This window comes from Haemaphysalis longicornis, unplaced genomic scaffold (genome assembly GCF_048455015.1).
Source record: "Haemaphysalis longicornis isolate Haplotype H1 unplaced genomic scaffold, Haemaphysalis longicornis Haplotype H1 scaffold_4, whole genome shotgun sequence".
NCBI lineage: Eukaryota > Metazoa > Arthropoda > Arachnida > Ixodida > Ixodidae > Haemaphysalis > Haemaphysalis longicornis.
The window spans coordinates 226387584-226414729 of record NW_027526361.1 but is presented as its reverse complement, the minus strand read 5'-3'; the positions used below and the strand labels follow the sequence as shown (position 1 = coordinate 226414729).

Here is a 27146-nt window from a genome sequence, read left to right as displayed (position 1 = left end):
TTACATCGTTTATTATCGAAGAAGTTAATGATCCTTCAGCGGATGAAAACACAAATCTTGCTATTATTGGTAAGAGAAAAACTATATTCGACGAAAGCACCAAACGTTCCTATTCCTAAATTTTCTAGTCATCAATAATACTCGATCTTCAGGGTTCTGAAATACCATTGTCATCAGCAGCTATGCTACATTTCTGTGCAAAAAAAATATGAATGGTATTTGACGGAATGAATTATTCATACCTGTAAGGCATCAAAAAGCATTTTGAACATTCTTCTAATAGTTACATTACCTAAAAGTAATGGTTCTACAGCTGTGACTAATAGTATTACACGACCAACGTGACCCTCGACCGGTACTTCTCATCTACTTCTTGCATTTGCAAAACTGCTTCAAGAGACTCCTTGACAAACACTTGGTATCATTGCTGTACCAATCAAGCCTCTGGACCAAGTCAACAAGGTAAGGCTGCTCTGTTTCATTATCAATCGTTCCGTGGACCTCGAAATGCGCATTGGGCTCCGTCGTCAGCGTGACACGAAACACCACTTTCCCAGCTACTTGCCCTCCAAGGACTTCTGCGTCGTCCACAGAGGCGAGCGACCAGCGCTGGCAAAGTCCAGGAAAAGAAAACTCTGCTTTCGCATTATTGTACGCCAGAACGTATCGCCCCAATGCCTCCGCCTGTTCGTGATTGGTCACAGCACTCCGTGAGCCCAGGCAGGCGCAGAAATGAATGGGAACGAAGGCGTCGCTGCAGCTCCTCTCGGCGGGAACGGCACCAAAGAGGCTCAGGCCCTTGTCGGTGGGCTTGGCGTGCAGCGATGGCAGGTCAGCCAAGGAGACGAGCGTGGCGTGTAGATCGTAGGCCGTAATGAGCCGGCGCTGGTTTGTCTGGAGGTGCACCGCAGCTTCAGGGTGCTGGCGGAAGAAGTGCTCGGGAAGCACCAAGAAGCAGAAGGGTGTGAGGTCTTCATGGCGTCCTGCTTCGGTCAGACGGACAGTTCCATAGCGCACGCCGTGGTCACTGAGGAAAAGCAGGGCCGTCTTTTCGAGGATGCCCCGTGACGACAGTTGGCGCAAAAAGCCTTCTAGCGGGTCGTCCAGGATGCCAAGGAGAACGTGGTTGCCGTGTGGAACATCGGTGATCCAGGCGTAAGCGAAAAACTTGTCCTCCATGCTAAGCTGATCGCGAAGATAGTCCAAGTAGAGCTGTGTCTTAAGGCGTGATCCGGCACAAAATTTTCTCCCCTGCTCGTCGACGTCAATTGCTCGAATTAGCGGCTGCGGGTAGAAGTCAGTGGGTTGGTTCCAAAAGCCGGAAAAATTTGGGTAAAGAAAAAGTCCCGCATGCGCCATTTCCTCCAAAAAGAGAGTTTTGTACCCTCGAGCCTTGAAGGTGTTCCAGAGAAGTGGTAGCCCATCGAAGTATTGGTGCATGTAAAGAGCGCGCACGGCGTCGCCCGAGAGACCGGATAAAAGGGGAATCTGATTAGGAAAGGAGTTCTCACCCAGTTTGTTGTAGCCCTAGAATTCTAAGGCATTCAATTCCATCATCAAAAAGCGCCGCGTCTTCTTGAGACGACGGTAAAAGTTGAGCCTTGACGTAGAGTCGAGGCCCAGAACCAACACGTTGAGTTGACCTTGACGCCACGTGGTATTTCCGCTCGTCTTGCGAGGAATCAGGAAGTACTCCTTGAAGAGGGTGCTAGAATTAACGGTACACCAAACCTCGAAGTATTCTCCGATCAGCGCTTGGCCAATAGCTACTGTACGTTCAAGACTCTTGTGGTACACCTTATCGGCATAATGTTGCCCGAGATTCCTGAATATTTCGCGGTAGGAGCAGCTGATTTCGCTCGGGTCAAGGCCGTACCGTTCTCGAAGCCGGTCCTTGTCCACCGCAAGACTGCTGCCATTCAGGTACACAGCGGCGGGTCCTTGGCAGGACCAGTGCAGTCGTTCGTCCTGCCCGTAGGAAACCAAGCGAATGGTCCAGTGGAAGGTGTCATATTGCGGGAACCTACAGCCGGGCAGGTCCATGAGGAGGTCGGTGTAGTGCAAGTCCATCCGCGAGAATACGGCGCGCATGAAGGACACCTCGAACGGTAGGAGGTAGCACATAACTAGGATGTAGACTACACTGAAAACCGCAATCTTGAACTTCCGGGTTGGCCGAAAGAGCCGCCGCATTCTCCTTTATCCCCGTTTTTCGCTGTGTCACAATTATCCTGATGATACCCTCAACGGCTCTATGCTTACTCAGGAAAGGGGATTGGCAGGAGCTAAAACTCAATTTCAGGTTTTCTGAACCCCAGGGGGACAGAAACGTTTTTTGTTTTTTTAGTTGCGAGGCGCTACGTGCCAATATCTTCAAGCGTACTCGAAGATGGAGATTTAAAAGTGGCCAGGATGCCAATTTTAAGAACATTTGAATTTAATAGTGACTTGGTGGATGGACACATTGGTCACACGTCCTGCGGCTATCTGCCGTTGCCGGTATCGCTCGTGTAGTGAGCAAAAGCAGGTGAGGGGAGTCCTTCGGTACCCTGCATAAAGGACAAACTGATGACGACATGTACAGGCTCAGCGCTCCGTCTGTGTACTCTTTTCTGTGTCGCCTTGTGTTTTCGCACTGTGTCACGCCAAAATACGTACTAACTATCCCCCCTTCAATCATAGATGCAGTTAATTTCTTCTACATCGGGCTTCTCTCGTTTTTTTCTTCCGCTGTGTTTGCTAGACTCGTCAATGGGCATCAATCTTCTAGCTCCAGCCTGTTTGCATTCATTCCTCTGGAATACTGCTACGTCTGTGTACTTTTTTCGTCATCTTGTGTTTTTGTGCTGTTTCACGCCTACATGCTTGCACAGAAATGTGTGTACTGGTTCTTGCGGAATAAACGTTCTACTTCATCCTAGTTTACTACTGCCGGAGCAATAGACCGGGCTAGTTGGCGAAACTTTTTGCTCCCCATACGTCTACAGACCGAGGAAACAGCAGCGAACGAGAAAGCGCAAGGCTTTGGAAGCGCTCCCTTCGCGTGACTGCCGGCGTTGCTAGGGAGACGCCAGTTCGAAGGTCCACTCGCCGTTTTCCGTTGTGCCGTTCGCCCTGCGTCTCGACGGGTCCCTTGTACGGGACGGCTTATACTCCTGGCAAAATGGATCCTGCAGCCAGTGTAGGGCTGTGAAAGAGGAAGGAATCGAAACGGTGGCGACGGGATGCTGACCATAGTGGACAGCTGTACGCGCGACAGGCAGCCAACTAAAGGGGGCAAACTGACCACGGAGACATTAGAGCACATAAGATAGTTCTCGGGCGGTGTACGACCAGCGTGCGAAAAACGCCCTGTTTGAAACTTTCAAAGCCGGAGGACGGAGCACATCGGGCCGACCTTCATTCGCAAGGCAGAGGAACGAGATGCTCTTGCAATCTAAAGATCCAATCATGGATCTTCCTATCATTATCCTACTCCATGGCGATAGTGTGGCACAGAATTGGTCACCTCTTTAAAAACATTAGCGCCCTTTTGAACAGAACGCTTCGTTAAAGGTGTGACTGCAGCAAACGAAACACTCCGATTTAGTGTGGTAAACTGTCAAAGTTGCCCCACAAGGAAATACGAACTCAAGTTAAAAACTAATCATTTATCAAGAACGTCACTCATCAAGAACGTCAAGGAGAATTCTGCATGCTCTTGCTGTGGGCGATAGTTATAATCCTGGAGGGAATATTCTGAAATGGTGTTTAATGCGTGTGCTACACGGCAATTTTTAATTGACAATTGATACCTCACCCACAAGTGTGCTCTTTGTATTTACGATGGGGCACTCATAGACAATTGGTCCGATGTCCTTTGGAAGGACTTTGAAACGGCCGTGTAGCACAAGTATAAAACATCACAAGTTCCAAAGAAACACTCCTAATATCCTCAATTGCTATAACTGGCACACTTTGAACTCGACAAGACAATTAGGTTGACAAGCAGCTGGGTAAATTTCCCTGAAACGTTCAATAATATCTGGCATTCCAAAGCTGTACTCCTCGCTTGCAAAAATATGTAACTCAAATCACACTCACTAAGCTATTTTTGTTATTTTTAATTGAATGCAAGTTAACGTCTAAAATTTTCAAGGCCCGGCCCTCACGTGCGGCCGACGCTAACTCAGGCCAAAAATACAAACAAACTGGCTTCGAGGCATGCGTGCAGATTCTCTATATGGCAAATTCAATTACAAAGCAACAAAGGTGGAAAGTATTTTAACATTAGGGGGCACGCCTGTTAGAATGGTTGACAGACATAAAATAGTAGGAATCACCTTTTCTGCAGATCTCACATGGACGTCTCACTTTGCAATGCTAGCTAGATCCCTGTCATCCTTCGCTGGTACGATATCGCGATGTTGCCTTTTGCTCCTAGAACGTAACATTTTCCACGCCCTATTTGCTACCCACATTAACTACTGCCACCTAGTGCGGGGAACAACTACGATGGGTAACGTAGATTTATTATTACGCCTGCAAAAGAGAGCACTTCCATTTTTACTAAATGTCCCTTTCAGAGACCCTAGGCCACCGCTGTTTTCCCGACAAGAAATAGTTAGCGCGAAGAATTTCTATGATTTACGTCTACTTCATTCGTATCTTTTTTCTAATGACAAGTTCAGAAACTTCATTACAACAACTTCAAGTATTACTCTTCAAACAAGCGAATCTCGCACAAACAGCGGTGACAGGTGGCTCGTTCCCCTTCGACGCACCGGGTATCATCTACAGTCCTTGCAATATTCATTGCCCTCCGCCCTTAACAAATTTCAAAAAGATGGTATCGACTACAGCAAATGTACGAAGACGAATCTGCGTAAATATTTTTTTGGCCAGATAGCTATTTGCCAGCAGCGTCTTTTATTCATTTCTTGCCCATACATACTTCTGATGTCATTCATGCATAAACAAGCGTACTGGTTTAAGGCATGGGGATGACTGTATCAGTCAACTACATTATTTTTGAAGCTCTAGAAACTGTGAAAACTAAGCTTTTTTTCTTGTGTGAAGTCATGATGCAGCAGTAACTAAATCAGTCTTACTCTTGTGCACTTGTGTTGGTTTTTATTGTTTGTTTTGCTTTATTTTTGTTTCACACATAGAAGTGTCACGTGCCTTGGATAATGTATAGCTGATTCTGTTATATTTCAGAATTGTGTTTATTGTGTCTATGCATTTTTTCTGTTGTTACTTAATGTATGACATGATTAATATTATCTAGGAACTTACGTACGTGTGTGTACACTTATATATTGTTGTTCGTATATAGGTGTTGTTTCACGTGTATATACATCTGTTAATTTCATGTATATACTAGCGTGTGTATGCTTTTTGCCGTTTCTAAACAGCTGCTGTGTATACGGTCTGCAAGGCACACTTCAGTGGTCGCTGACCGCTTTTTAGCCTGGTGGACCCCAACCCTCTAATGTTGGAATAAACTTGAAACGTGCAACTTGAATATAGGTTGACCAATCAGTCGCAGGATGTATTTGGCCATACCAATAAGACCGTCAGGTCACCCCGAACTGATCACAAGAATTTTCGCCATCCATCGCAGGCAGTTCCATAGTAATCGTTTACAAGGCCGTAATTTCCGGGCTGAAGCCACATGAAGTATGGGTTCTCTAGGGAAAACTGGGGCCATGGCAGACCTCCTGGAACTTGCGGCTCTCTAAAAAATGACAAGAAAAGAAAATGACAGCACATATTGCCAACGTGAAATCAGGCGGCTATCGATGCCAGAGATAATTCCTTGACTTTTCGCAGCAGTGTGCAAAGTGGGTGTGCTAGACACATCATGCGACTGTAATCCCAATGAAATGCTTCGGACGTCGTCTAGTCATGATGGTATCTGAACGGCTAGATAAATTCAACGAGCACCTCTTAAAAGGTATATCAGCACGCGTGCCAGCTCTACTCTTTGAGCCAACTGGCTTGCAGCGTGATCGCATTGCCCTCGAGGTGACCTAACTGTTTCGCAACTTAATGAGGTAGCATGGTGATCATCCATTCTCGGCTACGAGCGCACCAACAAGAACATCTAGGTTACTTTGTAATTTCCACTGCAGCACATTAATGGCAATAATTTTATTGAATTTGTCAGTTACGTTGGTTTGGCCGTGAAGTAATTTGCGCAGATAATGCGAAATATTTTAAGCAGTTTACAAACAAATAGTATTAAATTACAAAATTACTTTATTAACACGCACATTGTTGTCGTTATGGCACAGCTGCGTGCATGTTGCTAAACAACGTTCTCCATAGCAGTTAACGTATTTATTATTCAACACCCAACCATTTTATTTGTGCACAATAACGCTGTATTTGTCGCATAAACGCACAACCCGTTTTAACGTGTTCACTCGTAATAAACCTATAACATGACATGCATTAGGTAACCTAAACTAGCACTGCCAAATTTTATTCCATGCAGTTAAGTGCCCATGAGTGTCGTTGACAAAAAACACACTTGATGTTTTTATACCAAAGTCACCGGGTCATCAAATGCAAGATAAACAGCCTGAGCAAGAAAGCCAGCAAGCAAGCAATGCCTCATCAAAAGGAAAAAGGTGACTGTCGTCATAGTTCGTCAACACCAATGCTACCAAAATGACCGCTGCTGTAAAAATAAAATAAAGACGCATTTGGGTTCGTGTGGGATTTGATCCCGGGCCGCCGGAGTAGGTGCGAAGTAAGTGAGCCAAGCCCGTTAATATTACTGCGAGGTGCTGCTACTGCGCTAACTCGACACTTTGTTTTAATACATAAAAAAAATCAAGCCAAATTCACTCACGACAATTAACGCGCAATATAAAAGCCAACAGACAGCGCTGAAGCACAGCAGTCTATCAAAAGTCGGCACAGTTTCAAAACTCAGGAAAGCAGACGCATTCATTCCAAAAGATGCAACCACCCCGGTGGATCACTCTGTGCCGCATAAACGCTCCGCACCAATGCTGCCAGTTCCAGAAAGATAAACTTGGTCGGCCTTAAGCACGGAGCTCCATGGCCTAGAGGTTTCCGCATGACGATCAATCATGCGGCACTTCCACAAGCTATTGTTGTTGTGGTTTGTAGGGTGTAACGCACCTATACGCAACGCAGGCAATGAGGCGCGCCGTAGGCTCCGGATTGATTTTCACTACCTGGGGATCTTTAACGTGCGCCTAAATCTCGTACACACGGGCGTTCTTGCTACTTTCACGAGCTAAACAATCCTAGTAGAAAAAACAACATAGAGCACTCAATCAACATCTTAAAAAGGCAATAAGCGAATTGTGTATGGAGCGATATGAGTCCGTTGCTAAACGTCCGGAAAAACACATTACCATTTCTGCTTTTTTATATTCGTGAGGTTAACAAGGATCCCCCTTGGGGTTTTGTAAGGGAAGTTTCAGACGCTTTTAATGTCTTCGCTGCGCCGTCTTTTTTTTTTTTCTTTTTTCTGAGACCTGCTTAACGTTTTAACGAAAGCTATGACGAACGCTCTAATTAATAATCTGTTTCCGGTGCCGGTTTATCGCCAGCCCTACTTTTGTGGCCACAAGAGCAGTGATTTAAATCTTGTCAAACGTATGTGCGTGCCGCCAAATTCAGAAACATTTGTTTTCTTTGATTTTGTTCGCGAACGCTTCCAGTGATAAATTGCCTGCGTGATCCCTTGGCCACACAAATACCGCTTGTGCGATCAACCCGAGACCATTGATGATTTCTTTTGAGTTGGAGCGTGACGCAGTTTTTAAGCAAGGAGCTGTTTAGAAAGTCGCAATTTTTCGTGTCCACACTTTAAAATGTCAAGAAATTGCCGAGCGTGCGCACGTGGGCGCGGGACTCGCGGCGACTACCCGGCAGTTAAAAAACCAAGAAAATGCCTAGCGCTCAGGTGTGCGTGCCTCGCGATGACTGCCCAGCGTCCCCTGCGCACGTTTGTCAAGCCAAGCATACCCACTTAGGGAGATTGGCCAAGACTGGCAAAAAAATAGCTCCAGCGTTCGCCGTTATCGTAGCGACACTTGCTCGGAACAAGACAGACACGCATAGCGTACACCCCTCGAAGGTGATGTCCAATGATTATCACTTCCAAAAACATGAAGGAAGCTCGTACTTACAGCAACAATGATGGGGTATACGTCGTTGCGCCAGCCATTATGAAGAAGCAAATCGGCTGCAATCATGGAGTTAAACCGTCATGGTGATCGTGAAGGTTGCGCACAGCTTCTGTATATTCAAGTCTTACGGTTTAGTGCGAGCTTCTTTCATTTTTTTCTCTGGGACGTTCTACGCTAACTCGGCACGGAGCCGAGATAGGTGTTGTAAATTGTATTTGAACCTCGCGCTACACTGTCATGTGGTTCGAATGAGCCACGCAAGGCAGAGGACGAGGAAGAAGAAATGTGCGTGCGGCACGCAGCACGTGCAGTGCCTTTTGCTTTGTGTTTTGGAAAAGAACACGACGCTTGCTGAGATGGATGCCGGGTTTTTGCGTCTGTTTTCTTCGGCGCCACTAAAAGCCGAGGAGCGGTTTTCCCACGTCGATTTTTGGTGCCTCGTGACTGGTGAATGGTGAGCGGGAAGCACGTGCACGCGCGGGGTTTCCGCACGTGCACGTGCGGGAAGCATAGGGGCACGCGGAGAAGAGCTCTGGCTGTCGGGAAGCTGCCGTGCGAACTGCGGCCACCCTGCCAGCCGGGGTGATTTGCGTCAAAGGACGAAGCAAATAAAGCTAATAACTAGCCTCAAACACGATGTAGCAGGGAAGAAGAATTCGACAACTGTATGACATGCGTCGCCTTGGAGGAGGAGGAGAAGGAGGAGGAGGAGGAGGAGGAGGAGGATCAGGAGGAAAGGAGGAGGAATCTTTTTATTGAGCCTTCGGCTGGTTTACGATAGCGGTGTGGGCGGCGGTTTGAGGCCGGCAGCGACGTTGGCAGCACGGGTGACCAGAAGTATCTGGACCTCTGGGTCCGAGCTGCCCAGCGCTCCCTCCCACTGCTCTTCATTAACTACGGGTGGAAAGAGGTCTTGAGGACACGCCCGCATGGAGTGAACCAACGTGGCTAGGTCGCCGCAGGGTGGCCAATTTGGTGAGGGGGATTGCGAGGGTTGAATTCGGTGCAGAAGTGCTCGGCAGGCCAAAGAGTCGTGTACGTGGAGACTTGTCGTGGTCAAGTGGGTTAGGAAGCATTGAAACTGTCTCAGCGACATTGATGGTCAACTTAACCACGAGTTCCGCGATTTACTAAGGAATCGTGAAGAGCACAGTGCACAAAAATGACGCTCAAAATTGTCGAATAAATAAAAATTACTTTCAAACGGCACTGTGTTTTCTCTCAAGAAAGTACCACTATACTTTTTCCGGCAGCGTAGCAAACCGATTTGGATAGGAAATTGGGGCCGGAGCAGGTCACCTTTTTAAAGTCAGCAAGACGCTACCCAAGTTGGTGGTGGTATAGAGCAGACTCCTTTCAAAAAGCCGAGCAAAGTGTGCAGTTGTTTTGCTTTTTTTTGTATAAACGTCACTTTAGTGGTGCCCGATTAGGACCGGTTTCAGCTTGGAGCCCAATAATTGCGCTATAGCTCTACCTTCTTCGGGCAAGTGTTGTAAGGAGCTCATATGCCATAAATAGCACCTAAAAAAACACAATTGCAATGTGGCACCAGGCCTCTCAGTGAAGAACTGAGGCAAGCACGATGGCTAATTATTTCGAATACGGGAAAACAAAGGACCCAGCTCAGCCCGTACGGGGCGATCAACCAGAGCGTGTTTCTCAAACAAATGTACATAATATAGCTTGTTTGTGAACTCGGCTTCGAATACAATACTCACGTTAAAAATTCAGAGGGACACTTAAGACTACTTACGTGTGTTGTAGGCGATAGCTTTGGAGGCTGATTCTATGCTATCCGTACGCCATATAAACCGGTCATAAGCTTCCCATAGCAGCTACCAACATCCCTGGTCAATCTATCTGAGCGGGTAAGTGAGCATTGTGGGTGGTATGTTCACGTTGTAGCCAATGGGAGAAGACCTGTGTGCTGACGTCTCAGCCAACGATGTTTATAGTACAACGCCAGACACCAACGCCTGATTTCCTCACTTCTGGCCGTATGAACTATCGACATAAAAAGGATGCGCACACACAATTAGGCACACCAGTATCGATATTTGTTGAAGGCACTCGAGTCCCCTGACATAAGAAAAGACCAGGCTCTCTGAAAGAGGAAAAATCCTCGCAGCTTTTCTTGCCGTAAACCTCAGATTTTACCGCCACCGCTGGCACAACGTCGCGTGTCTTTTCTTCCGTGTCGTAGCGGCAGCTGAGTAGACGGCAGACTACCACAACCGAGTAAACTACCACTCACACCACGAGGACAAATGGCCGGCAGTTCATTGATATTCACCGTGTAGATCCGGCACAACCCCAGCTTTTCCCGCTCCGCAAGGCAGCTGCCGGTGCGTCGAAAGGAGCGGTTTGAGATAAACGAACGGTTTTGGTACACACTGGCTCGGGAGTTTGTTCGAAGGTAGAATCCGGACGGGAAGTGGTTAGCGAAAACTGGACGCACGTGAACGCTCCTTTGCAGCAACCCAAAAAAGCCGACAGAAGTCATGGAAACAACGACATAAAAGGCCATAAATCGCAGTTCTCACCATCTAATGAGGAGCAAGTGAAGAGAAAAAAGAGGGCAATAGTCGCCAAAGAAAAGCGGCAAAGCGCGGAAGTGACTTTCTGCCTTGCCTTCTACTCCTATACTATGTATACAGAATATCCACGTGCGACACGCAGGACACTTCGAATGCCACCAACTAAGATGCAAGTCTTGTTCTACTCACCCGGTTTCTGCGAATGATACCAAACTCTTCATCAACTGCCGGCTGAAGTTCCTGTCCTCATCGGTGTAGTTCCCTTCTTCGATGAACGGAATTCCAAACGTGTACACGACGTCCTCCATATGCGGCACTCCCATCCATTCAGGAAGCGGAGATTTCTTGGACCTGTGCGCGAACACCTGCGCGTACACCTTAGCCTCTGCTTGGGAATGTTTCTCGACGAAAAAACGGCTTGAGCAGTAGGTGTTTTGCTTTCCAAAGTAATCGCACGCCGTCGCTCTTAGAGACACTTTGTCTTCCGGGATAGCGTTGTCCAAATATTTAACGGCGAGTGGGTAATACTTGTCTTTTAACCACCCTCGAAACAAACTTTTTATCGCAGCTCGAAGCGTGTCCATGCTTAATCGTTCCAAATCGGGGTCAAGAAGTCGGTCGTCGGGCTGAAAGATGAATGGGAAGCTTCCTTCGTTGGCCGTGACACTAACCACTGCGTCGACAGGAGGGAACGCTCCCGCTTCACTGGCTTCCGATGGCAACCATGGTATGAATTCAGTCTTATACGTTGGCATGAACAGGAAAAACTTCGGCAATGTGGTGTTCGCCGTAATTGATGCCATATCACTAGCGGTTACATTTCGGAGACAGTCAAGGACTCGCTTGGTGTGCGTCGTGAGGTCCTGGTAGGGATTGGAGCAGTAGGCATTCACCGCTACTTTATTTCCTTTCGCAATACTTTCAGTAACAGAATCAACCTGTGAATCAGTAGTCAGTGTTCCACTCATGAGATAAACGCGCCTAAACAATCCCTTGGTCTGCGATGAGAGTACATGAGCGTGAACCAGCATCGCTCCGGAACTGACACCGAAGAGAGTAACCCTTTCACTGTCTCCGCCAAACACTGCGATGTTGTCCCTGACCCATTCCAGCACCAGCAGTTGATCCCATAGACCAACGTTACCTGGGCTACCGTCGTCACTTGCATCGAAAAATCCAAACGTGGACATGCGATAGTCGCACGTTACGACCACAACATTGTTGAGGGCGGATAGGATAGTGGCATTGTACATAGACTCATACATTGAACCAACTTCGTAGATGCCTCCGTAGAACCAGACCAGGACTGCCCGGCGCTCGGAGTCAGATGTGCTTGGTGTCCACAAACTAAGGTATAGGCAATCTTCGGAAAGGGGCACCGGGATGGGGAGGTTCTTAGAACGTCTCGTCTGCATGCAAGAGTCTTTGGACTCTGTTGCGTCATACACACCGCTCCAAGCATTCAGAGGTTCTGGCTTTAGGAACCTCCGCTTTCCTACAGGGGGTTCCGCGTATGGAATACCAGTAAAACTGTTGATGGGATGGCCGAAAATAGTACTGAAGCGGCCACGTAACTGGCCCTGAGAAACGGTGACGATAACGTCTTCGCTGGCGCTTCGAAGTGGTGTCAGCAATGCCCATACGAGCAGAAATGTCTGTTTCCTTCCTTCCATGCTCTGGTTGGTAAACCTGTAAATGCGCACGATACCAATTAGACGGGTAGGAGGGGGAAACAAAGAGAGAAACGTTTCAGTTTTTGTAAGCAGGAAATTTCATTTCGGTTTTAAATGTTAAGAACCGTCTCCGGATTGTGATCGGCAGTTATGTTCGATCACAATCCAGAAAGCAAAACGTCGTTTCAGGCGAGCCAAGGCTCCCTCGGAACAAGAGAGTGTCATAAAAACAATACAGCCGCAAAACATGATATAAACATAACAAAAACAACTCAGTTGAAAATAACGACAAGAAAAATTTCTGTAGTTTGTCGTATTTTCGCCTGCCGTACTGTCGTCTTGTCGTAATTTTGTCGCGTCGGGATTCTGATGTTCGGTCATGTGTCGTATTCCTACCCTCATTTTGATGTTGCGTCGTGGCGAATTCGTATTTTGCCGTGATTTTGCTGCTCCATTAGTAGTTGCAAATGGTTTGAATGTTACTGCCCATTGTGAAGAGTAGTGTAAATGGCAGTTCTGTTGTGACTGATGGAACGTTTGTCGTTTAAAAAATTAGCGTTGTCGATACGACAGAAATGTGTGTCGTAACAACAGATGGTTTTGTCGTCAGAACAGAACTTCTGTTATCACAACACAGTTTTTTGTCGTACGACAGAAATTCTTGTTAGGTTTTTGCAGTATTCCTGTTGTGATTTTAGACTGGGAACCATGAAAACAGTACTAGCGTCTACAAGTGATTGGAAACTGCGAATTCAGTGTGAGTTCAGTATACGGCACTTTTGCAATATAGTTCAGCGGTACCAAGCGAAGTGATCTTCGTCCCCTGTAATTTAACCATTGGTCGTCTGCACTTCAACAGCTCATTGCCCGAATTCCCACCGGCATTCCCGTAATGCACTTGCACCTACGTCAGCCTTCAAGTTACCGTGGTTGACCTCATCTTTTTTCTACCAGCCACAAAGCTTTAAACTATGAGTCACGGCCGACGTAAGGAGGCATGCCCCCGGAAATGAAGCGCCAACGATTCGATGCAGAAAATGAGAATATGAAAATGCATGTTCTAATCTCTACGACGAAAATACGCACCTTCCTGAAACCCGTTAGTTAGGTATAATAAGCAAAAAGAAAACAGGAAAGCCGTACAGGTCGCAAAGTGGGGAATAAAATCGTGGTGAACCAAATTTCTTAACCCAGGCAGCAGGTAGGCTGTTTTTCAGCATCAGAATACCCTACCTTTAAGAAAAATTCATTATGATTATCCCCCTTAATCCTGTTTTGAAACAATGGTTGCATGCAAGATGTCATTACTTGGACGCGTAATTCAGGCCGGCTTCGCGGAATATTTACACCAACACGGTATTTTTAACGCGTATGAAAATATTGTGAACACGGGAAATTTTTTGTAATGGGTAAGAATTTCAATGTGGACTAAAGGAGAAAACACGTCTGTCCGTCTGTAACACTTGGTGCGGCACACTTTCGCGGCATAGGAAAATGCTGTGAATAAGGGTGCTACGGCCTTCATTTAGTTTGATCGCACCGCTTGCACTGCCCCTGAAACAATGTCCCCTTAGCAACGCTGTCTGCAAAGTTGTGAGACTGTTCTAGGGTGCCCCCTGCGATGCACTCGATTGGTGATATTTGGGGTCGTATGCGTTATTCAATAAAAGACGTTATGGACTTGTTCCGTTGGTATCAAAATGTTTGTATTGCCTTTAAAAATTGTCATTTTCGCAATGTATTTCTGCATATTAGTGAAGCCGACTTCACAGGGTTGAGGTGTATAGCGCTCCGTATAGCAACGTTGCTCCGTACGGTACATTGAGGCCTATGGGGATACGTAATGAATGTATGTTGTGCCATCGCTGAGAGTGTTATCTTGTTGCACAGTATTTTACGCAAAACAACCTGCATTCAAGCACCCTTAATATTAAATTCTTAAATTAAAGTCTTTTAAATTCCTTCGAGTGCAAAACTGGGACATCAATTGTAATGCAACAACTCATCTACCATAGCGTCATCACGTCCAAACAGATCAGTGATTATAAAAGAGTACAAGCTAAGTCTATGTTAGAGCAGCACCCATATGTTATAGTAGCTGCATCTTGTACGTTTAAGACAAAGCTCCATGCTTGACTTAATGTCCCGGCACCCTAGAGGCATCTGAAGCCATGTGCCGATATCACATCCATTTTTTATGATAGTTCAGAACCACTGCGATATTAAATGCATTAAAACGTCTTTCCTCATAGCATACATTGATGTTACCGTTGTTCAAAAGGTGAAACACCGAACGTTGCATCTACGTTTTTTTTAACCAAAATATTTCTCGGTAAGCAACATTCAGGCAACATCAAACAAGTCCGCGATTTCTATGATGTAATTGCGAAGAAACCAAAACATTTTGGTTAGGGAGTAAAAAGTAAAAGGACTATACAGAATAGCCTTCCAGTCGCACTATACAATCTGTATGCACTTGAAATTTCTTGCATAGTCGCAAGCTGTAAATTTCCAGTGGGCGGTGGATTTCAGGTAATATATATATATATATATATATATATAATTTGCGTATCCATGGGAGGTTGTGGCCGTTACTACACCAGGGTGGCCAATCCTGCTCTGGCCACCCTTTTTTAATACCGGCAATGGTCGCCGGGGTCAGGCCGCACCCCAAGCCGCTTTGTGCAATTCCATCAATACGCGGATTATCTTTTTTTTTAATACGGTGGGAATTGTCCGGCACCGGGATTCGAACCACGGTCCTTCTGCATGCGAGGCGGGTGTTCTACCTCTACGCTATCGCTGCACCTCGGAAAGGTAAGGTGTAGTGACCACCGTATGGTAAGATCTAGAATTAGGCTAGATTTGAGGAGGGACCGCAACAAGCTAGTACGAAAGAAGCCGATAAATGAGCTAACAGTAAGACGTAAAGTAGAAGAATTCAGGATCGCGCTGCAGAACCGATATTCCGCCCTTAACGAGGAAGCCGAGCTTACGACACAGGAAGCCAGCGACAACCTTACACGCATTATCACGGAGTGTGCAGTAGAAGTCGGGGGCACTATGGCTAGACATGATACTGGTAAACTTTCACAGGAGACGAAAGATCTAATCAGGAAACGGCAAATCATGAGAATCTCTACCGCAGCTGACAGAAAATGGGGTTCGGTCGGCACCAGAATCCCGGGACGCTCGCCGGCGAGTCTGTACACAAAGCAGCCGCGTCGGCGGATTGCCTCGAAAGCGCGTCATCCCTATTTCAAAGTTGCCGCGCTTTCGAGGCGCTTTTTCAAAGAAAGTGCTACGAGTTGTGCCGCGCCTCCGCCAGATGGCGCCACGGGTCCCGCGACCGAGAGAAGACGCCGTGAAACATCCCCCTCGCAAGGGGCACGATCAAATGCAGAGCATTTCCGGGGGCGCACGACGTTAAGTAGTTTGCGTTACGTTAATGTTGTTGCACTTGTGGCTACTGCTGACGAGATAGCGCTCGTCAGCAGTAATTTGAATGAGTCAACGATATAAGGCACGTTCGAAGCGTCCCATTCTGTGTCGGCTTTGTGGCGCAGTGGGTAGAGCACCATGTACATTGCGTTCCGCCAGTAGGGTCGAGGGATCGAAACCGGGCGCCGGATAGTGTTTTTTTTATATAGTAGGGAGGGGTGCGGTGCGGAATACGGACGCCAACGCGGGTGACATCGTGAGTTACTTAAATGCTCTGCATTTAATAGAACTAGCAAAGCTTTCGAAGCTAATCAATAAGCGCAAGACAGCTGACATGCGGAAGTATAATATGGAGAGGATCGAATACGCTGTAAAGAACGGAGGTAGCCTGAAAGCGGTGAAGAGACGTCTTGGCGTGGGGAAAAATCAGATGTATGCACTTAAGGATAAGCAAGGCAATGTCATCACAAATAGGGATAAAATAGTCACAGTGGCCGAGGAGTTCTATAGGGATCTGTACAGTAGCCGGGACATACAGGATAATGCTGAACGAGACAGTAGTTCAGAGGAGATAGACATCCCACCAGTAACGACCGAAGAAGTAAGGAAGGCTTTGAAAGAAATGAAAGGGGGCAAAGCTCCTGGTGAGGATCAGATAACAGCAGACCTCTTGAAGGATGGCGGAGAGATTGTACTTGAAAAACTGGCAAACCTGTATACGCAATGCCTAATGACCGCAATGGTACCGGAATCTTGGAAGAACGCGAATATCATCCTAATCCATAAGAAAGGCGACATGAAGGACTTGAAAAATTATAGGCCGATCAGCTTACTGCCAGTCGTCTACAAGGTATTTACCAAGGTAATCGCTAACCGAATCTGCAACCTTAGATTTCAGTCAACCTAAAGAACAAGCAGGGTTCCGTAAAGGTTATTCAACAATGGACCATATTCACACGATCAATCAGGTGATAGAAAGTGCGCTGAGTATACTGAACCCCTATATATAGCCTTCATAGATTATGAGAAAGCATTTGACTCGGTCGAAACCCTAGCAGTCATTCAGGCATTACGGAACCAGGGGGTAGATGAGCATTATGTAAGAATACTAGAGGATATCTACAATGGGTCTACAGCTACCATCATCCTCCATAGGGATAGCAGCAAAATACCTATAAGGAAGGGTGTCAGACAAGGAGACACAATCTCTCCAATGTTATTCACAGCATGCTTACAAGAAGTATTCAGAACGTTGGATTGGGAACAGGTTGGAGTAAGGCTTAATGGAGAATACCTCAGTAACCTCAGATTTGCTGATGACGTTGCCTTGCTAAGTAACTCGGGGGACGAATTGCAAAGCATGCTTTCCGCACTGGGCGAACATAGTAGAACCGTGGGCCTGAAAATTATTACGCAGAAAACTAAAGTAATGATCAATAACCTCGGGACAGAAAAGCAGTTTGAGATAGGTGGCGAGGCAGTGGAAGTGATAAGCGAATATATCTACTTAGGCCAAGTTGTGACCCCAGATCCCAACCACGAGGCAGAGATAATTAGAAGGATCAGAATGGGGTGGGGTGCATATGGCAGACATTCTCAGATAATGAATAGCAGCCTACCATTGTCGCTGAAGAAGAAAGTGTATGACAGCTGCATCTTACCGGTACTCACCTACGGGGCAGAAACTTGGAGGCTCACTAAGAGGGTTCAACTTAAATTGAGAACGACTCAGCGGGCAATGGAGCGGAAAATGATAGGTGTAACATTAAGGGACAAGAAGAGAGCGGAGTGGGTCAGGGAGCAAACTGGTGTTAAAGACATATTAGAAGAAATTAAGAAAAAGAAATGGACGTGGGCAGGGCATGTAATGCGAAGGCAAGATAACCGCTGGTCATTAAGGGTAACAGAGTGGATCCCTAGAGAAGGCAAGCGTTGCAGGGGGCGGCAGAAAGTTAGATGGGCAGATGATATCAAGAAGTTTACGGGGATTAATTGGTCACAGTTGGCACAGGACCTAGATAATTGGAGAATAATGGGACAGGCCTTTGCCCTGCAGTGGGCGTAGATCGGCTGGTGATGATGATATATATATACGATAGAGAAGTCACATTGAAAAACATAACAATATTTATTCTAACGTTTCGACCGGTCGCCGGTCGAACCGTTCGAATAAATATTGTTATGTTTTTCGATGAGACTTCTCTATCGTACAGTTAACCTTACAGCCAGGAACCTTTTCTCTTAACTATATATATATATATATATATATATATATATATATATATATATATATATATATATATATATATATATATATATATATATATATATATATATATATATATATATATATATATATATATATATTCGTGCAAACTTTTCTACGTTCGCTTTCACCATAAAAACATCGACCATGGGCGGGATGCAAATCCTCGTACATCGCCACCAAGAGCAAAATCAAACGTAACGCTTAAGGTAAACGGAGCCATAGAAAATGGAAGCAAGTAGTCCTCCTTGGGATTATGATTAGCCATGCTGTTTGTTGTAAATCGAAACTATTTGGTGTCGTATGCTCTTTGGGCTCATCCATCATTTGACCTAGCTTCCATCGAAAAATGGTTTTACTTGCGCCGCTTCAAGCCAAAGTGGCGCAGTTCCCTTGAGTTTTGCAGAAAAAAGCCATATGCCTTGCTGCCTTCCATTACACTCCCAGACGCACTATTCCGTGCAGGGAATGTTCTCTTTTTCTGAGAATTTTCAGCTGTAATGTTGCTCAAAGGGGAAAAAGGAATACTTGATAGAGATGCAGGGAATTTGAAGAGTCGTTGACTAAACGTTAAAAATATGTCCGCGCACTGGACCTTGCATCAATCATTCATAACGCGAAATTGTCAGGGCGAATTTTGAATAAATGATATGAACAAAATCATCCCCTACACAAAAATAAATTGATCTGTTTGTGTACGGGCACCAGCCTGGGCACGCAGGGTAAGCATGGTGGTTTGTATAAAACGTGAAACGTCTATTATCGCATCTATGCCCTGTAATAATTTGTCAACTTCTACTGGGCACCAAAGGTAGGGGAATTTCATTCACGCTAGAACATTAAACGCCGTCTGAGTCCGCAAGGCTACATAAAGTAGGCATAAGTGGCGCTGTCTAACACCTAAAACCAAGCTGGAACCGACATAAATATCATTCAGTCACAAAAACAGCCTTCTGGGAAGTGTACAAGGATTAGTGAAGAAACCCGCGTGGAAACGTGCTGAAAGTAACAAATTTCTGCATTTAAAAATGGGACTTTTTCTGCACAGTGCAGAACATCGCTGACTAGATGTTATGCCACCTTCCACGTTACAAGTGCCGAATAATTTGGGCCCGCACAAGCTTCGGGCGTTAATAATTCGTTATGAAAAGAGCCCTAACACACGTTATTTCTTTCAAAGGGCCGTCTCCTAGCAAAGATTCCTAACGAAATTTTCAGCACCCTTGCAGATTACTACGTAGCAATGGATGTAAGAACGGATCATATGTAAATTCTCCAACCTGTGCCTCCCCGCCACGCTATGCTCACGGCGCTCTTCGTACAAGTACAATTGTAACCACAAACATCAAGCACTGCGAAAAAAGTATGTCAACTAGCGTTTCAGCCCACTTAACCAAAACGGATATCAACTAGCGTTTCAGTCCACTTAACCAAAACGGATATGCTCAGTCCGACAATATAGGTTCTTTTTATCATTTTGTTTATGCATATGTTTCGCACGTCCAGTTTCCTGTCAAAAATGATTGAACTGAACACACCTCCTCTGCTCAAGGGACATACTTTCCAATAGTGACGTATGATAGCGCACATTTGCTGTCCCATTAACGACCTACCCACACACTCCGTACGTGTTCACGGCGTCGGAAAGGAATTTTGCAATATTGGCCAATTGGGTGGCTGGACAGCGTCGAGGGGATTTGATAAACACCTGTTCATACTTTTTAGCAATAAATTGATTGACTGACATATGTGAATTCCAAATGCAGTTACACCGCAGGATCTTCACATGGGTGATGACGCACGCAAAGGCAGACAGAAAGACCGTCATTTATTCCTATTAAGTGCGAATGCACTTCTTAAGCGAGCCTGAAGCGTCCGCCGCCGTCCGCATAGCAACAGCTGCGGGTGCGCGCGCTCCTCGTCTTCCTTGGCAACGGGGGGAGATGGGCGCGCGCTGCCTGGCCGCTGACATGGCACATACCCACGTGGGGGATTGGCCAGGAATCTCCTCGTCTTCCTTGGCAACGGGGGGAGATGGGCGCGCGCTGCCTGGCCGCTGACATGGCACATGCCCACGTGGGGGATTGGCCAGGAATCGGGCGTGAGAAGGGCTAATGCACCCGTTTAAAGGAGTACTGACACGAAATTTCAAAGCTGAGATCCGCTCTAGCAATCAAGTACAACGACAACACAAATAGGTGTCTGTGAATAAATGCATCTTTCTTTCTTTGTAGTTGTGTGTGTGTGTGTGATCTCTCTTTCGCGAACATTACCGAACCGCGCAAATTCAACTCGTGCATTCGCACTTTCACATTCTTCCCCTCGGGGAAATGCGGGGAATTTTTTTTATGCATACCTTAGATGACAGAACATTAGAAAATTATGAAAATAATATTTTAACTTATGTTTTTTTTCCTTAAGCCTATGGCCTAGTTATGATTCAAAACAAACGCGGCTCTAAGTAAAATGTCAAAAGAATTACGCTAAGCCGAAAATCAGCCGCATTGGGCACTCGGCGCCATCAAAACCCAAGATAACGGGCCCAAGTAAAACTTGTGACAGAGGCTTCTAAAAATCCCGGGCCATCTCCTCTAACGTGAAACCTGGAGAGGGACGAAGCATGCAGTGTATAAGTGTATTCTTGGCACCTTGGCGTTTTTCCCAACGGAGATGAAACCGTTGGGGGGTAGAGGTGTACATCTTTGCTTTAAAAGTCTCTTGTCTTTGAAGCACGAAGCTCTCTAGCGCGAGGCGTAAACTAGTTTCCCGGTGTTTTACTACCGTGACTACGTGAGACGACAGTTACGACGACTCCATGCGACACCAAAAGCTCGATCCTCTAATGGGCTTCGCCCCTAATAAATCAGAAGGATAACCTATATTAGGCCGCTTTGAAGGCTGGCATTATTGTTTGCTGCGGAGTAAACCATCCAGTTTTACACTGATCTTGCTTCATAGAGTGCCTTCGATCAAATAAATTCAAAATAACCATTTGGGTGCTTGTTTGGCATTAGTGAACCCTGCGTTTACAGCATGTGAAGGCGGTGTGAAGAATGCATGCAAGCCGTCTCTGGAATGGGGCTTAGTGCGCTACCAAAGGCTAGCTCTTTTACACTGAACAAAGTTTTGAAAGGAGCGAAGCCCCTTAGGGCCCCGGACAGTCAGCGTCTCCTGTCGTCGTCATCGTTTCATGTAAAACTAAAACACCGGGACTAAAACACCCGGACACTCATTTTCCAACGCCTCGTACTAGAACGTAATGCGAACTAAAACAACACACCGGGACACTCGTTTTCCAACGCCTCGCGCTAGAACGTGTCGTTCTTTAAAGACACGAGACATTTACAGCAAAGCTGTATACCTCTACCCCCAACGGTTTCATCTCCGTGGGCAATAGAGCCGAGGCGCGAAGAATACACTTATACACTGCATGCTTCGCCCCTTCCCAGGTTTCACGTAAGTGGAGATGGCCCGAGATTTTGTTGTCTTCAAGAGCCCTCTAATCGCGTTTTCTCATCGAGACAGAGGTCATTATCGCTAGCGATAACGCAGCCTCGCAGCTTCAGGGGCCGCAGCAGCAATAGCGCGGAAATCGTCGTTTGGTGGGAGCGGACGACAGCTAGTGGATCATATAGAGGATCTTAATCAATATGAATGCCATTTCCAGTGAGCCTGAAGTTGCGGAAGAGAGAGCACTTGTACAAGAGGGTTGTTTTAAATGCGAGTCATGTTTGTGCAGCGCTCGTATACACTTGTTCAGGTAAGTTGTTGCGGGATTTTGACAGTCCATGGCGAATAAAAACGTGATTCAAGGGCTCCTGGCGAATGAATGGAGATTTCAGGAAAACAACGCTTCAGCTGGGAAAAATTACCCGGTTATCCAAAGAAGTAATGGCAGGAGAGAAGAAGACGTCATACGACTGGTGCAAGCATTGGCAAGCCGGATAGCCTACAGCTTTCTTTACTGCAACCTTACATCGTATAAAGAACGAGTCGACATGATCATCCAAGCGGCCAAAAAGGCGACTTTAAATATGCCACATTTCACAGCAAATGAAAAGTTGCGAACGCTGGGCAATTACAATATTTTAGCCGACACCTGAATTTCCACTCTTCCTGCACAAAAACAGGAAAAACAAAGACAGTACGTGAAACACCAGAGCGTACGGTCTTAGAGAGGCAGCACAACCTCACCCCAGAACTACGGAGCCACATACCAGCCCTACCCCTCCCGGAAAACATGCACCTCATTAAGCACAACGAAAGACGAAAATTTCGAGTGAACTTTCTCCGTCGAAAGTTTACAACCATGAAAACAGCGTACGTCTATGCGGCCAGCTACGAAGACACAAAAAACGCCTTGATGGCACAACAAACGCCTATCGAGCAAGGAGAGATACTAGGCCGTCTCGCACAGAAACAATATCAGTATAAATCGCGCTGAAATCGGGGCAGTACTACATGCCATATAGATCGGACATAACACTGAAACCTAAAGTTACAACGAACTCCCGACATGCAACCACCACAGTGGGGGGAATTCCAAAATAATTTCGGAATGTATACCTACCGATCAACTGGAGAAGGGGTGTGGCCCGAAACAACCCATTCCCTGTTGAACCCGTACCGTTTGAACCCATTCCGAAAACGCCCTTCCCGTTCGACCCGTCCCGTGTGCGCCCGTTCCCGAAACGACCTCCCCATTGAACTCGTATCGTTTCAACCCATTCGGTTTTTGGAAAATATGCGTTACCGTTTCTGAAAGTGCATCCTAGGAATGGGCCATGGAATACTGTAAAAACTTCTATGCAGCAATTTTCTGTAACCATTGCAAGCATACGGTCGATATATCCGCCCGATAAAAGTTTGCGAATGCCTGAGGCCGATACTGTGCTCTTGAAGCTTTTTAATGAAGGAAATGCTGCCGAATTTCTCGGTCTTCTGGCTTCTTTACGGAATCAAAAACTTAGTTCGTTCAATAATGGCTCCTAAGAAAAAATAATCGCGCTAAAACAAAGTTATGCTCTCGAAAGACTTTTCTGGTACCGGTGCTCCTACGGCCACCACAGCGATCTAACCAGTCAGGGCCAAGAAGATTTCGCTGCCAAAAAACTTGTGAACGGAACATCCTGCGTCGGTGTGGGTTCAAATCCTGGCGCGTTTTTTTTATATAATCAAGAAGCGGGAACCAGAGTGCAAATGATACTACTGAAGGGCCATTTGACAAAACTGCGTGCATTGCATGTATTGCATATCTGTTCAGGCATTTCAAAGAAAATATCTCAAGCCAGCAGCTGGTTAAAATGAAATCAAATCAAATCAAATCAAGTTTATTATTTCAACAGAAGAACACAGGGGGTTATGTTTTGCAGACAAGGGTCCCACAAAGTCCAACGACTGCGTTTGGACCCTCGAAAGTAAATGCAACGGAAGCAGTCCTTATGTAGGGTAGAAGCAGAGGTGAATAGAGAAAATAGAGCACCGTTTAAATGTAATTTACGCAAAAATGCATAATAATTCACAACGAAAACGCTTATAAAATAGATAAGAAAAAACATTGAAAGGGTACAGACGTTCAGTGAATGCCGTCTAAACAAACAAACACAGTTAATCGTCCGGAATGAATAATAAAAATGATACAAGGCATGAAGAAAGAAAAAAGCAATCAGCAGTCCGGTAATCACAAGCAAAAAAACACAAAAACAACAAAAGGTTCGACAAAAAATGTTTGAAGTATTAGATGGATGACTACCTAAATATTATGCACTATATTTACTTTTCCACGTACTACGTGCCCCCCAAAAAATGTACATGGAAATGCATAAAGCTTGGGGTGTTCTTAACACCTGTATAAAAAATATTCGCGAATCATTTCCTCTAAGACAAAACTTCATCTTTAGACACCAATTGGCATCATTTCACAGACACTTGCGCATATAGTGACCGTTAGCCCCAAATTAAAATGGATCGTAAATCCAGTGGCTCGGTCCATACTATAGCATGGGCCGAGCCAGTGGACAGTATGGATCTAGTGTATATAGTATGGGCCGAGCCAGTGGAATAATAAACGTATTTTCTGAAAACGATAACTTTAGTTACCGATTCCTTAAAATAAGCTCATTAGAAGTAGTTCGTTAGATTTGATAATTAAATTTCGCGAGATCTTTTACTGCGTAGAAATAAAACAGTAGCTCTTTACTGCCCTTATTAAGTTATTGATCGTATTTGGTAAAATACCCCGTTTCGTTCCAACCAAGATGCGAACGCTACAAACTGGCACAGCGCCTCTGGGAATAGGTTCTATTTTGTTCATTTCCGTATTTTCCTTGTCTTTTCGGTGTTACATATTGTTACGGAGAGGAATACGTGAAAATGAAGGTGTATTTCACACACAGAGAGAAGCGAACACCGCGTTGGACCTAGCCCGAACCTCTTCTCCCTCCCAGCTGAGCCCTAACACATGTCCGCAATGCTTGGGGCTATGTAGTAACATTTCGTTCTTTAACTACTGACACACTGTAACATAACCCCCGCGGCAAAAAGCGCCGTCTCGATGCTTCCTAGGGCGATGTTGTGCGAGGGCGATGGTACGGCTTGAGGCGGGAAACGTGGATAATGTCTGTTTTGCCGGTGCCAAGGTGGTAAGTTGGCGAAGGGGCGGATTGGGAGATTTCGTAGGTGACTGGGGTCACTTGACGGATCACATGGTATGGTCCCGTGTAAGGGAACAGCAGTTTTTCAGAGAGCCCCACGCGGCGGGACGGCGACCACAGAAGAACAAGAGACCCAGGTGAGAACTGCAGGTCTCGGTGGCGGGAATCGTAAAGCGCCTTTTGGGAAAACTGCGATGAGCAGAGGCGAGAGCGGGCAACTTGTCGAGCATGGTCGGCACGGTCAACTGCGGCTCGGGCATATTCCGAAGTTGGAACTGAAGGCGGTAAGAGAGTGTCCAGTGGCCAAACAGGCTCGCGACCGTAGAGCAGGTAAAAGGGAGAATATCCAGCGGTGTCGTGACGGGACGAATTGTACGCAAATGTAACGTACGGTAACGCCACGTCCCAATCACGATGGTCGTCGGAGACATACATTGAGAGCATGTCGGTAAGTGTTCTATTGAGTCTCTCAGTGAGACCATTCGTCTGAGGGTGGTAAGAAGTCGCGATCTTGTGTTGCGTTGAGGAAGCACGAAGAATATCGGCGACAACGCGAGACAAGAAATAGCGGCCCCGATCAGTAAGGAGCTGACGAGGAGCGCCATGATGAAGGATGACGTCTTGGAGAAGAAAATCGGCAACGTCAGAGGCACAGCTGGTGGGGAGAGCACGTGTAATTGCGTAACGTGTGGCGTAATCAGTGGCGACCGCGATCCACTTGTTGCCCGAACTGGATACCGGGAAAGGACCAAGGAGATCTACGCCTACACGAAAACATGGTTCGGTGGGTATGTCCACCGGTTGGAGAAGGCCTGCTGGGGATGTCGTAGGCTTTTTACGGCGTTGGCAGAGGTCGCAAGAGGCCACATAACGCCGTACAGAGCATAAAGGCCTGGCCAGAAGTAGCGACGACGCACACGGTCGTAGGTGCGGGAAACTCCGAGGCGGCCTGCAGTGGGTACGTCATGGAGTTGCTGGGGAACGTCCGAGCGCAGACGTTCAGGAAGGACCGGAGCAACTCTGGACCCTCGGGGCGGACGTTGTAGCGATAGAGGACCCCATTGCGTAACTTAAAGAGGCGCAGTGAAGGGTCATGGGAGCCAGAGTTGAGACGGTTCATAATTGCGCTGAGAGATGGATCACGGCGCTGCTCGTCCCCACACTCTAAACTTTTTTTCCACCCATATACTCCCTATAGGTTCTTTTTCGCCTGTCCTCTAGTGATCCTCCTTGTAGGAGTTTTTTTACTACATGGAACAGGGAGGTTTTGTTTACCTCCTCAAAACAGGGTGTTTTTAGGTGATAGAAAGGAGGTAGTTAGGGAGTGTTAAGAAATGTTAGGGAGAATTTAAGGAGATCAAAATGGAGTATTCTTTACTTCCTCAAGGCGTTTTTAAGTGATGTTTATGGACTTTTTAGGCGGTTGAATAGGAGCCTATTATGGCTCCCTTGGGAAGTACTTATGTTATTTTAGGGGCGTTTTGAGGAGGTTCAAGGGAAGCATTTACTTTTTTTGCATGGAGTTTTACGTTTTGTAGGCCTCGCGAGGGGAGTTTTTAGGAGGTTCAAGGGAAGCATATATTTCTTTTGAATGGAGTTTTGCAAAGTTGGGGCGGTTTTGTAGGCCTTCCGAAAGGAGTTTTTTCAGGGCCACAAGGGAGAGTTTCTAGTTCCCTGCGGGAGTACTGATTTCACACGGTTTTTCTCGGTTTCAGGTTTATTTCAAACGAACTTTCGCATACAAGTTTACATGGTACATGGTGTACACAAGGAGGCTCCGAAATAAAAACTTTGGGCGACCTCCTATAAGAAAGCAAAAATGGTGAATTGCTAAAAACACGCCAGTTAGGAATGGAAGACAGCAATAGAATGCTAGTTGAACAAACCGTAGAATTAATATTACTACAAGAACTGGAAATACGCGAAAAACAAAGATAGGCGCAAACACAACCACATGGTAAGTGAAATCATTACATAATAATAGCGGGTCGGGAACGCGTCAGTACTTATCAGAACTTATCAGAACGCATCAGCACTCAGTACAGAAAGTGAAAAAAATGGTTGCAGTGGTTTACAACAACAAAAAAATTTCAGTTGGTGGTGAAATGAGTGATCTGTGTGCTAGTTGAACAAACTGTAGAAACAATATTACTACAAGAACTGGAAATACGCGAAAACCATATAGGCACAAACACAACGGCGTGGTAAGTGACATCATTATATAATACTAGATGATTGAGAACGCGTGAGTACTTATCAGTATGTATCAGTACTCAGTACACAAAGTGAAAAAAATGGTTGCAGTGGTTTACAACAACAATTTTTTTTTTCAATTGGTGGTGAAATGAGCGAGAGCTGTGTAACGATTTGATATTGAAAGGTAACGAGCATTTTGTAGATGGTAAAGGCACAAGAGATAA

The 27146-nt window shown here is 46.0% G+C and overlaps 1 protein-coding gene and 1 pseudogene across 1 annotated transcript; both read right to left on the bottom strand.

Annotated features, from left to right (window-relative positions):
- Positions 1–366: 366 nt before the first annotated feature.
- LOC144180247 (uncharacterized) lies at positions 367–2193 on the bottom strand (annotated as a pseudogene).
- Positions 2194–5529: 3336 nt separating this feature from the next.
- On the bottom strand, positions 5530–19437 carry LOC144178091 (acetylcholinesterase-like). The gene is made up of 3 exons (XM_077705622.1): positions 19354–19437; positions 10883–12382; positions 5530–5719 (listed from the first exon to the last, which is right to left on the bottom strand). Exons 2-3 carry the CDS (start codon positions 12364–12366, stop codon positions 5578–5580), a joined length of 1626 nt encoding a protein of 541 aa, XP_077561748.1. The 5' UTR covers positions 12367–12382; positions 19354–19437; the 3' UTR covers positions 5530–5577.
- Between the last annotated feature and the right edge of the window lie 7709 nt (positions 19438–27146).